Below are 12,976 nucleotides of genomic sequence, written 5' to 3'. Positions count from 1 at the left end.
CTTTTTTAAAATAAAATTGTATTGATGTCCTGTGTTTTTGACATCACCTACATCTCCCAATGAATACCCCCATCCTGCTCCTCTCAGAGAATCCCAGAATCTTTCAGAGAATAAATGAATTAAAAGGGGGATAGAGGGAAATAGTTAAGGAAAAGTACTCAAGAAACCCAAAAAACAGTCTGACATCACATTGTATTCCCTGTTCCACATCCATAGGCCCCCACCTCTGCAAAGAAGTAAGATGAGATGCCTCCTCAGGGCTCTTCTTTGGAGCTAAGTGCAGCAAGCATTTATGAAGGGGCTACTATGTGTCAGGCCCTGTGCAAGGGATGGGAGATATGCTATTTAAAAATGAACCATCTGGGGGCAGCTAGGTGGTGCAGTGGATAGAGCACTGGCCCTGGATTCAGGAGAACCTGAGTTCAAATGTGGCCTCAGACACTTGACACTTACTAGCTATGTGACCCTGGGCAAGTCACTTAACCCCTGTTGCCCTGCCCCCAAAAAAAATGTTTTTAAATGAACCATCTTTGAAAAATTATGTTAATTTAAGCAATGAGCATATTCCTAAAATCATCCCGAGTCCTCCTTTCTGCTTGTCCTGGCATGGAGATAATCCTACAGTCCTGAATGCCACCCTCAGAAAGCAAGGCTTCAGAGGCCCCAAAAGGCCAGAAAGGCCTTGAGTATGGCCCCACAGATGGTCTGGATTTTTGTCATCCTACCTCAGCCAATCTCATCACCAGGGGACTGGCCCTAAGGCGATAACATTGTGGGGGAGTGAGTGAAGAAGGACATAGTAACTCCCTACTCAGGCCAGGTGCAAGGATCACCCTCACAGATGAAACATGGGATCTTTTTAAGTATCCCTCTAAGTAAGTTAAAATATATGGTTGGCTCTACTCGGCAGAGTGTTCCTTGCTATTTAAAGGGATCCTTACCATTCCAAGTCTATCATAACTGTTATGGGGACTTGGAGGCTTTAATAGAAGAGGCAGAAGGGCTAGTGATGCTCAAAGCAAGAACCAATATTAGTGGTTCATTTTAACCCCCACACAAGGGAAGGCCGTTGGGCTAATTTGAGACTCCTGGTGGCATGAGGAAGGAGGGCAAGGGAAGCAATAGTTAGGAAAACCATTTAACCCTGGTTTAAACAGCCAGAAAAGAAAAGCAGTGGAACAAAGTACATTTCTCCAAAATAGTTAAGCAAGACCACCCAACACCATGATAGCAACTGACAGAATATGTCTCTTCTTGAGAATTTTGTGTCCCCATGGTTGGATGCAGAGGGTCAGTGCACTGATCCCCATGGCAATGGTTGCAGCCGCCGACCATGAGTCATTGAGCTTGCTAACTGAGGCCCAGTTTCAGAGAACCATTTTAAGCATTACCTAGTTGCTTTTGCTTGGGTTCCTCCAGGACAGTCACAGCCTAGACCAAGCAGGCGGTCGGTGGATAATGCAAGCTGAATCTGTCCTCTCTGCCCCATGGGGGTCACATTCTCAATCTGGGCTCATTCTGTTTCTGACCTGACGAGCACTCACTCAGTCACTCATCTGAAAGATGTCTTTGGCTCTTGCAGGCTGAGATCGCCCAGTTGCAAGAGCAGTTGGCACTGAAGGATGCAGAAATTGAGCGCCTCCACAGCCAGCTCTCCAGGACCGTGGCCTGCGCAGAAAGCACAGAAAGAGGTAAAAAGATGGTGATGTCCACAGAGCCATGATGTGGCATCCTGATGGCCCATTACCCTATTGAAGGGGGGATAGTAACCAGCCTTGCTGCTTACCCCCAAGGGCTAGAGGAACATCCTAGTGCCAGCTGCCAAAGGCAAGCCTCCCCCCAGATACCAGCCCCCTCAGATAGATGTTGGAAGGGAAAGAGATCAAGTGATTTCCCAGGTGAACTCTGGAAAAAGACCATATGGTGTTTGAAAATTGCCTCACCTCCCTACCAGCCCAACTCCCCCTCCCTCACAAGAGGACAGGCCATCTTCCTTGTTACACACGCCGCTTGACTTATCACAAAATGAACACCTGTTGCCCATAGACAGCAGGGTTTGCTGGCATTGGGAAGATCTGCTCTTAGAAAAAGTAACATTCCAAGGTGTCCCTCGTTACACCTCCTGCATGTTGAGCCCTGGGCTGCTGCCTACTATGCCTCTCCCTGTGCAGGATGCCCAAGGTCAGGTGCATGGGCTTTTGTGAGATTGCTGACCTCTGGGCAGCGCCAGGAAGCTCAATTTTCCCTTCAAATTGAGATAGAAATTAAGCTCAGAGAAAATGCAATTAAGTGGAGACACATAAGGCATTTGTCTACGGCCTTGTGCCTATGCGCCACCTTGTGCCCACGACACAGAAAAACAATTCTTGTCCCTCTCCTTTGACCATTCTTTGGGAGAAAACTTAATGGTTTGAAACTGTATTCTCAAAGTTTTTGGTCTAAGGGCCAATTATTGAGAACCCTACCAAAGTGCTTTTTTTAAAATTAATATTTGTCAGTACTTGAAATATTAGAAATTTAAATGTCTTAAAATGTATGTGAAAAGGGTCTCAGGGACCCCCAGAAATTTCCAGATAACACTTGGGGAACCATTGGTTTAAGAGAAGTGTCGTTTGGAGAGTCTTCAATATTTCTTTGCCCACCTGTGCGAATGGAAGCAACATCTAGCCATTCTGTGGAAAGGCAGTGTAACAAACTACTTCCTAAGGGGGTGCAAGGGAGCTGCCAAGTGGAGGTTGCTACCCACCTTCTCTTTGGGCCAGGCCTAAAACTCTGCCAGAGGAAATGGTGTGCAGTGCACAGGGCCCTGGGCTTAGAAGCAGGAAGGCCTGGAGATTGACCTCCCAACAATGCAGCTCTCTACCACTTCTCTTTGGGGATCTGTAAAATGAAGGGGGTTGGACTTGGCCCTTAACGTCCTTCCAGCTCTAATCTATGATCCTGCAATTCTTCTTTCTAAGGGGGAAAGAGAACAAACATCTACTTGGTGCCCACTGTTTGCCAGGGGCTCACTAAGTGTTTATACAAATAAATCTTAGCTCATTTGATCCTCAAAACAACCCTTGGAAGTGTGTGCTGTCATGAAACCCATTTTACAGTTGAGGAAAGTGGGGCAAACAGCAGCTAAGTGACCCACCCAGCTAATATGTTTCTGAGGCCAGATCTGAATTCGGGTCTTCCTGACTCCAGGGCCAGCACCTTTATCCACTGCACCATCTTGCTAAGTTATACCATAAGTATACAAATATCCCAGAATGGCCCTAAATAGGTATCCTTATAAACCGTTCAGGGCCCCTTTACTCTGATTGGGAAAAGGAGAAGGGGTGTTTGCTAAATAGCATGTTTTCAATCTAGGGAATGACCAGCATCAGTCCTTTTGAGATGGGTTGGTTCTGTTTGTGGATGTCTAAAAGGCATGTCTAATCTGTGCTTTTTCCTCCTGGTTTACCTTCCCAGAGGGAGTTTGTAAGAGAAGGCTAAAGGAAAAATGTAAGCCTCGAGATTCTCTTCCAACATCATGCTTTTGATCTTTTCCCCACCAATTAAAGCTAAAATGCTCTGCACATACAATGAATGCAACTGCCTCGTTTCACATGATTGTTCCATTATCTTGCCTCAATTACAGGCCTATATTTCATTGCTTGCAACAAATAAGTCGACACCAGGAGGGTCCTAAACCCTCCATCACGCAAATCACCTTAGAAATTCACCATGATGTGGAATCGCAGCCACAAAAATCAGTCTGCTGGACATTGTAAAGGAAACTGTCAAGGTTTTCAACCTCGTTGCTCCTTTATGTATTTTTATTTGTGTATTTTGTCTTCGGAGTAGTGTTTTTTAAAATACTATCACAGAATAAATAGCACTTGTCTACTCCGGGGTTCTTAAACCCTTTTTAATGCCACAGACACCATTGGTAGTCTAGATAGACTCAGCTGAGCAGAAGTTCCACCTATACCATTCTCCAAAAGTGATCATCCAGCCCAGGGCTTCTTAAACTTTTTCTACTCATAATCCCTTTTTGCCCAAGAAGTTTTGACGTGATCCTGGGTATATAGGTATACAAAATAGTTACACAAATCAAACATTTACTGCCAATTTTTTTTGTGCACCCCCCCCACACACACACACACACATTCAGTTTCCCAACCCCATATGGAGTTGCAACCCACCATTTAAGAAGTCTTGATCTACACTTACTAGCTGTGTGACCCTGGGCAAGTCACTTAACCCCAATTGCCTCAACAAAAAAAAAAGAAGAAGTCTTGATCTAGCCTGTGCTTGAATGAAGTTCTGCAAAGATGAGGAACTCACTGCCTTCCTTTTAAAATTTTCTTTCTCTCTCTCTCTCTCTCTCTTTTGCTGGGCAGTGAGGGTTAAGTGACTTGCCCAGGGGCACACAGCTAGTAAGTGTCAAGTGTATGAGGCTAGATTTGAACTCAGGTCCTCCTGAATCCAGGAATGCCTTTTTAAATTTTTTCAAATGCATATTCTTCCTCTCTCCCTCCTTCCCAACCATCCCTCCAACTGAGAAAGCAAGAAGAACAACACCCTTGTTACAAACATGCATAGTCATGCAAAATAAATTCCTGCATCAGCCATGTCCGGAAATAGATGTATTTCTCAGTTTGTCTTCTTAGTCAATCGCCTTTTATAAGGAGACACATAGCGTGAAGCAGCGCTACTCTCCTGAACAGCTATGGTGATTAGCAGGTCCCTTATATTAAGCCAAAATCTGTTGACCCCATGCTATTATTCTTTGTCCTGCTTTCTGGACCACACAGAACCAGTCCCATACTAAAGTGAGCTATCATGCCCCTCCTATATCTTTTCTCCTCCAGGCCCCATAACACTGGTTTCTTCTGCTGTTATTATCCATGTGGCATGGTTTCCTATCCCAGCACCCTGATATCTTCTACCTTGATCTATGTCTCTTCTAAAACATGGCACCCAGAACCGAACACTATACTGGTCTGACTGGGGCAGAGGGACTACACCTCCCTTGCTCTGTTTGCTATATTAACCACGAAGGCACCTTCTCCATATTCCATAGATCCCACCTAAGATAACAGGCTTCGAGTGTTGGTGATGTCTCACTGGTGACTCCTCTTGCTCCATTTCCTTCTTTGTGATAACGTTTAACAAAAACACCCGAACAGGTCCTGGTGTTGGGAGAGAGCAGGGATCATGAAACATAGCTTTTCATTTTGGAGCATTTCCTTGGCAGCATTCCTTTTAAGGTCAAGCAGTGAAAGACAAGCTCGCCTTCCAGAATTTGCCTTTCTTTCCTACCTGGCTGAGGTGCCATGCTCTGCTTTGCTGTCGTTCTGTCTAAGCTTGGGTGGGACTTGGGCCATGCTAACTAAAACCATTTTTCTTATAAAAACTAGCTTTGCAGTAATTATACTGAATTATGATAGAATTCCAGTTTCTCTCCCCCACCCCACCCAATATGTAAAGAGAAGAATCAGATTGTTCTGATTTTTAAAAAATTCTTCTTATATGTGAAATCCAATGTCATGTCTACAGGTTTCCTTCACGTTCTGATTTCTAATCATATTGAAGTGTTGAATGATGTATTTCTTGTAAAAGGATGGCTGTGTCTGAGGGTTCTTTGTGAATGCCTGGTGGTGCTATGGAAAGAACACTGGATGTAGGGGAAGATGAATCTAGGGGAGCAGATTTTTTTAGTAGGGACCTTAGTCTTGCCTCAGCCTCACCTTTGGCCCTTCTTTGTACCAAAGACCTATTCTTCTGACATCCCTGGTCATAAGAGTTGAGGTCAAACATGGGAAACCTTAATCCAAGGCAACCAAATAATGGTTTTTTAGAGTTTTAAGGGACCTCAGAGACTCCAAGTGTTAAAAGATGGGTTTACTTCCAATTAGTTCAGGTTTGATATTCAAGAAAAATGAAGCTCTTTTAGGCCATTCATCAGTTAACAAAAGGTTATTTAGCCATAGTTTAGAAAGGATATTCAAGAAAGATATTCCAGCAGTTAACTTGGGTAGACAACGTCCCACTCTTGTTTCCACATGAAAATTCATTTGGTCAGCAGTATGACTCACAGCCTTGGGACATCTGCCAAATCTGAAGGGGCCTGAATCTACCTGAGTGGGCCTTTTCATGCCCTTAGGTGACCAAGAAGTCAAGTTAGTACAAAAGAGAATACCAGTAATCTGCATCAAGCTGAGCCCCCCCTTGACAAAAATTGACCTAACCCATGTGCTGGGGCTAAGAGTGAGAGTCTTGGTAGATGGTTTTCCTATCACACCTATCACATACATCTTCTGCCTTCCAATGTAGTTCTATATCATGACCACTTTTCCAGGAAAAAAAAATTAAGTTTACTTTATGGGTGTTTGTATCATTTTCAGGTGGGTTTCAATTTGGACCTTCTGATTTGGGACATCTGACTCCTGGCAGGTCCTGTCCTTCCCAGTGTTGATTAAGTGATTCCTTGCTGTCTCCTCCACGACTTGCTTAGGCCCTTAATCTTCTCTTTCACCTAGATCCTTGACCATCCACAAATACATAGAATCTGAATGATTATGTATATTTGCCCTGTTTTCTCTAGAAGAGAATGCACAGATCCTACCACAAAGAACTGGGAGGCCATAACTGTGATTTCATTATGAATTCAGTCCATTTTAAAATGAAATGCATGCCTGTCTTTCTTCAGATCCACTGGTTGTTCCTTGACTATGAAAGACGTACTCTGGTATATTTTTTCAAAAAATACTTTTATATGTTTAGGAGTCAGTTGTGACGATGTCATGTCACTTTTTTGGGGGGGTGAGGCAATTGGGGTTAAGTGACTTGCCCAGGGTCACACAGCTAGCAGGTGTCAAGTGTCTGAGGTGGGATTTGAACTCAGGTCTTCCTGAATCCAGGGCCGGTGCTTTTTCCACTGTGCCACCCAGCTGCCCCATGTCATGGTCTCTTAAAGCAAGTGTCCAACAATGCTTCTTTTTCCACAAGAGTTTACTTCAACACCAGAGTTTTGGTTTTTTGGTTTTTGTGTGTGTGTGTGTTTTGTTTTTTTTTTAGGAACCCTAGAAAGTGGCCTCGGGTTGTAAAAAACAAGGAGATGAAAGGTCTTCTTGCAGGATCTATTAGCTGAAAAATGTTTAAATCTTGTCAGTTTTACCTCTGAGTAAATTGTATTCTCTTCTTACCTATAAACTTTTCAGAGGAGATGGCATACGTGGGATCTTTTACTGAATAAATGAAGCCATACCTAACCACACCATTCTTATTGCTTAGTTATTTTAAAATTTGCATTAATAGCTTTTTTAATGTCTTTCATTTCCAAACTTCCTCCACCCTCTCCCTTCCCCATGTAACAAACAATGACAATGAGGCAAAAGAACAGCTGTTCCACAAAAGTGCCCAACACATCAGTGTAGTCTAGCAGTTAGTATGTCATGTCATTCACCTGGGGAACCCCACCTCCATAAAGGAAGTGCATTTTCTCCCCTTTCTCATGACTGAATTTAGTCATTTCAGTTACACAGCATCCAGTTTCTTTGTTTTTTCCAATAAATAAATAGTATAAGGCAGTAAATGAACCTGCGTAAATGCTCCCACCTATATGCATGAAAAGTAAGAAATGGGAATGTTTGAGTGTGTGTCTTGCTTTTCTGTCTGTTACCTGTGATGTTGCTTGGAATGATTGCAAAGTACCAGCTAAATTCTTTTTGCCTCTCAACTCTGTAGATCAAGAAGTTCAACGTCTAAAAATAGGAATGGAGACCTTACTTGTCGCAAATGAAGAAAAGGTAAGAATAGAATGGCCCTTTGTCAAGAGGGGGACACTAGTACCTGGCCGGTGTGGGGTGCCTCTCTTTCCTTGTGTTGATATCTTGTTGGTTCGAGCCAGTCCAATGGGAAAGTTACCCAGGTGGCTCATAGTAGGTATTTAATAAATGCTTGATTGATGGAATCATTGGCGATTCTGTCACTATATCTTATTATACTAAAGGTAAAGCATTTTGCAACCCTTAAAACAATATGTTAATGATGCTACTTGTCATCATCACTTTTAGCCAAGTGCCAGCAGAAGAGCACTTATTAAGGGAAGGTTGACTCAGTGTCTCCCAATTATAGATTATCTAATAAGCATACACCAGCCTGAGAAGCAGTCTACCGCAGGGGACAGAACACTGGACTAGCTTTCAAATTTGACTTCAGATGATTCCTAGCAGTGTGTGACCCTGGGCAAGGCTCTTACCTCTCTCTGAAATTGTTCTTCATCTAGGCAGCAAAGTGAAGCAATGGACAATGCACTTGACCTGGAATCAGCATGATAGCTGTGTGAGTTAGTCACTGAACTACTCAGAGACTCAGTTTCCACATCTGTAAAATGGGAGGTGATCACAGTATCTCCCTCTCCCATATAGTGTGAGGATCAAATGTGATATTGTTTGTAAAATGCTTTGCAAATCTTAAAGTACTGTATAAATGCCAGCTATTATTATCCATAAAATGGGGGTGACGAGCAATTACTCCCTATAGTCGCTATGATCAAGTAAGAGAACTTAAATAAAATACTTGGCAAGCCTTAAGTCACCATGTATATATGAGCTGGTAAGCTCCTACTGTGTGCCAGTCACTGTGCTACAAAATATTTACAAATATCATCTCATTTGATCCTCACAACGACCCTGGGAAGTAGGTGCAATTATTATCCCCATTTTTTCAGTTGAGGAAACTGAGGAAGACAGAGGTTTAGTAGCCTGTCCAGGGTCACACAACTAGTAAGTGCCTGTGTCCAGATTTGAACTTGGGTCTTCTTGACTCCAAACCTAGTGCTACATCCATTGTGCCAACTACCTGCTTCAAAGGAACGAAAACAGCAATACCACATGGGAAGTACCTATGGGAATTTTAAAATTCTTATTGCTTAAAGTCATTTTTACAAAATCTTTAGTGATGTCTTTTGTTTTTGGTTTTTGATTTTTGTTGTTTTTTTTTTTGAGGCAATTGGGGTTAAGTGACTTGCCCAGGGTCACACAGCTAGTAAGTGTTAAGTGTCTGTGGTCGGATTTGAATTCAGGTCCTCCTGAATCCAGGGCCGGTGCTCTATCCACTGTGCCACCTAGCTGCCCCTTGTCTTTTGTTTTTAACATCACTTTCATTTCCAAATATATCTCTGTCCCTTCCCTGTCTCTCCCCAGAGAACCATCATTTATAACAGAATAAAAAGGAGAGGGGACAAAAAGCATTTCAGCAAAACGAACCAACATTGAGTGAGTCTAAGAGTATGTGCAATATTCTGAATCTATAGGCTTTACAAAATGTTCAAAAGAAAAAAAAGCCATAGGTAAAATGATGGTTATTTTTAATGATACCATAAAAGTATTTTTTCTTTTAAGCACTACAATTTATGAGCAGAACCCCACCCCACTCCCAATAAAACCCTGATGTTTTTGAACCCTCTATGGCTCCAGATCTGCTACTGGTATTACCTTCATGTTGTAGCCTCTCAAGCTTGGGTGTTTCATGGAAGAAAATGTCTCAATGATGGCCCAAAGGCCCTAGCAGCCAACCAAAGTATGCATCTGAGATTCCATTGAAAGAAATGACCCTGTTGTCAGTATCTAGTAACAAAAGAAGGCTCAAAATCTTAAGGAAAAGACCCCAGGCTCTGCCTCATTGAGGTCCTAGAGCTTGCTCCAGGGATTTGACCATTACAAAGACATCACGTTTTATAGGATAGCTTCATACACTGTTTTGCCGTAGGCTTCCTTCATCTCTAGAATGCCCTTGGTTCCAACCTTCTTTGTAAATTTCTCATAATGAGCAGAAAGTGCTGGCTTGTTAATGACCTACAGATACCAAATCTCCTTCCTGCCTTTTATTCCCAGGATTAAACTAAATATTTGTGCAATCAAAGAAGCCTGCTTTATTATAATTAAATTGTTCATTAAATGTCATATGTCACATAATAAAACTTAGGCTTAATTATATCTAAAGGTATTTCACTAGCTTTTTGAAAGCTGACAGTGCTATTAAGTGGTTTCACACCTGATTAAACACTGTTCCCAAAGAGGATCCTTGTCAAGCTTGAAGGTGGAGTAGAGCACAATTCCACAGGGCCCTGCCCTGTTCCACATTTTTACCAGTAACTTCAATAAAGACATAAAAAATGCTCATTCAGTTAACAGCAATCACAAATCTGGGAGCAGTGGATGACATAATCTAGGGTTTAAATGATCAATTGACCAGAACATCTTATTTCAAAGTAGTGGGGGAAAACATATGAATGTAAAGTCTTAGTCTTAGGTTCAAGAAATCAATTACAGGAATATAGGATGGGGAAAAACTCATTTTGGAATTAATTACTCATGTCAGAAAGATCTGAGGAGATTAATTAGCCAAAAATTTAATAAACAGCAAACAACAAACACTTTTAAAGTACATACCAGGTGTGAAGCGCGCTGGTCATTACAAAGAATAAAGCAAAACAAACCTTTCCTGCCTTCAGAGCTTGATGAATATAAGTCACAACACAAACATAATTAAGTACCTTACAAAGTAAGCTGAGGTAGAGAGAGTACTGACTCCTGGGAGAGGGGAAGATAGAACCATGTCCCGTCCCCCCCCCCCCCCCCCAAAAAAAAAAAAAAAGCATATACCCACATGAACCTGTGATTTTATTGATTGGGACATTCTCTCAGTAATGTGAAGTATCATACTTCATTGCCCAACTATCCTATGTTACTCTTGTCCAAGTCTTCTCATCAGCTCTTAACAGGGAGGCCTCCCAGTGTGCCAAGGGCCTTCCCTATTTTCTTCTGACAGCTCTGATTGCTCTTAAGCTTCTGGGTTCCTCATTGGTGACATGTTAAAGCCTGATTAGATCCATTATGCACCTCTCTGCCCTTTGTGTGGTTTCCCTTTTCATTTCTTTGGAAACTATCTCAAAGTCATATAGCAGCACCTGTAAAATACTGGCCCGGGATGGGGGGGAGGTGATGGGGAGAGGATAAACCTTGGTTTCCAAGAGATGCTTGGAGATCATTTGAGGAAGCAGTATTACCAGAAGATCTGCAGTGGTTACACCACACTTCAAGTACTGTGTTAATATGGATAGGAATATTAGCAAATAGAAGCAGATGTGATGCAGGTGACTATGAGGATGGTGAAGCTTCTGTAAACTCTACCATATGGGGAGTATTTAAAGAGGCTAAGATGAAGGGGAAATCTAAGAGCTTGATTTGGAAGAGGAAAAGGAAAGATTTGCATAGTTTCAGAGGCCAGAACCATAACCAGTTACTGGGAGATGACTTTGCATGGAAGGGTGATCTTCCCAGCAATTTATAAGTCATAGATAACATTTATTTAGCACTTATTGTATGCCAGGCACTTTGCCAAGCATGTTAACAATTATCTCATTAGCAGCATCCAACAGTATCATGAGCTGCCTTCTGTAATTAATAATGAATACCCCAGTACTAGAGGTATGCAAGCAGAGACAAGGTGACCTCCTGTTGTCAGTACTTAAGGTGGAAGTTGGACTACATGAATTCTTAAGTGTCTTCCAGCTCTTAAAGTTTTCAAAAGAGCCAAGTACAGTGGGAAAAGTACAGCATTTGGAGTCAGAGGACATGAGTTCCAAGTCCTGAATCTGCCATTTAAAATCTATGTAAACCTAGGCAAAATATTTCCCCTCTGTGGCCCTTTTTCTTCATCTGTAAAATGTGAAGGTTGGAATTAGATTTCCTCTGAGGTCCTCCTTCCTCTAAATCTTATCATTTGTTTGGGAGTCCAATCAACTAGGGCATCAGCTCTTGGAAAATTAAATGATTTCTTCTTTTTCCTCAGTAAAAACTCGCCACACCGGGGCAGCTAGGTGGCTCAGTGGATAGAGCACCAGCCCTGGATTCAGGAGTACCTGAGTTCAAATTTGGCCTCAGACACTTAACACTTACTAGCTGTGTTACCCTGGGCAAGTCACTTAACCCCCAATTGCCTCACTAAAAACAAAAACCAACTTGCCACACCTATTATATAGTCCAATGTGCAGCTACATATATTGCATGGCCATCCAAGTCCTCACTGTCTTGATCCTAGAGGCAGGCAGTGCTTTTCAAAAACCCCTCCAAAAGGACTCTATTGGGCCCTTAAGGTTTAAAGGTTTTGTTTAATATTTTCTTGATGCCTTTTGTTCTTTCCCTTACCGTTTCCCCCCTCCCCATCATTGAATTCTTACCAGTAACAAAGAAAAACAGTTATATTACACTGCCCACCCCTAGTCCTTGTCCTTTGAAATAATGTTTCATCCATTCAGGGACCAAGTTTGGTCATTGCAGTTAATCTAATCTTAGCTACCTCTTGGTTGTTTTCATTGACATTCTCATAGTCATTGTAAATATTCTTTTATTGTTTCTGCTTTCGTTGTTCTGCATCTATTCATATAAATTTTCCTGGCTCCCTGTGGCACAATGATGTTCCGTTGCCCATTTGTTTAGCCATTCCTTTATTCTTGGGCCACTCACGTGTTTCCAAATTTGGGCCACTAAAAGTATCTCTTTGAATGTTTTGGCACATGAATCATAACAGGTAATGAGCAATGTCCAGCTTACCTAGAAAGAGGAGTGGAAAGGGCTTTGCAAGCCACATGGGTTTAGAAAGCTACATATCAACATTATGTCGCATTGTATTTGTATTTGTTTTGTTAATTATTTCCCAGTTACATTTTACTCTGGTTCACATGAAGGGTGTGTTGACACCTGATCTAGTCCAGCTCCTTCATTTTGCAGAGAGGAAACTGAGGCCAGAGGGGTTAACTGATTTACACAGTCACACAGGTTGGAAATAGCAGAGCCAGGATGTGAAGGCAGGTCCTCCTGACTCCAAAGCCAGCCCTATTTTTTTTTAACTTTTTTTTGTTGTTGTTTTTTGTTTTTGTTTTGTTTTTTGGTGAGGCAATTGGGGATAAGTGACTTGCCCAGGGTCACACAGCTAGTAC

The 12,976-nt window shown here is 42.2% G+C and overlaps 1 protein-coding gene across 7 annotated transcripts in view; it reads left to right on the top strand.

Annotated features, from left to right (window-relative positions):
• PPFIBP2 (PPFIA binding protein 2) overlaps positions 1-12,976 on the top strand; it is a 208,386-nt gene that overhangs the window by 166,887 nt on the left and 28,523 nt on the right. For 4 of the 7 annotated variants that reach the window (XM_043971121.1, XM_043971124.1, XM_043971123.1 and 1 more), the window contains 2 exons: positions 1,583-1,691; positions 7,720-7,781. In XM_043971121.1, the coding sequence (XP_043827056.1) occupies positions 1,583-1,691; positions 7,720-7,781 (171 nt within the window). Of the gene's footprint in view, positions 1-1,582; positions 1,692-3,456; positions 3,490-7,719; positions 7,782-12,976 lie in introns of all 7 variants that reach the window. The other 3 variants (XM_043971120.1, XM_043971119.1, XM_043971118.1) reach the window with 1 other exon arrangement.

Source organism: Dromiciops gliroides, chromosome 6, assembly GCF_019393635.1.
Source record: "Dromiciops gliroides isolate mDroGli1 chromosome 6, mDroGli1.pri, whole genome shotgun sequence".
Classification (NCBI taxonomy): domain Eukaryota; kingdom Metazoa; phylum Chordata; class Mammalia; order Microbiotheria; family Microbiotheriidae; genus Dromiciops; species Dromiciops gliroides.
The sequence above is the reverse complement of the archived record's forward strand: the minus strand, read 5'-3'. Positions and strand labels throughout refer to the sequence as shown.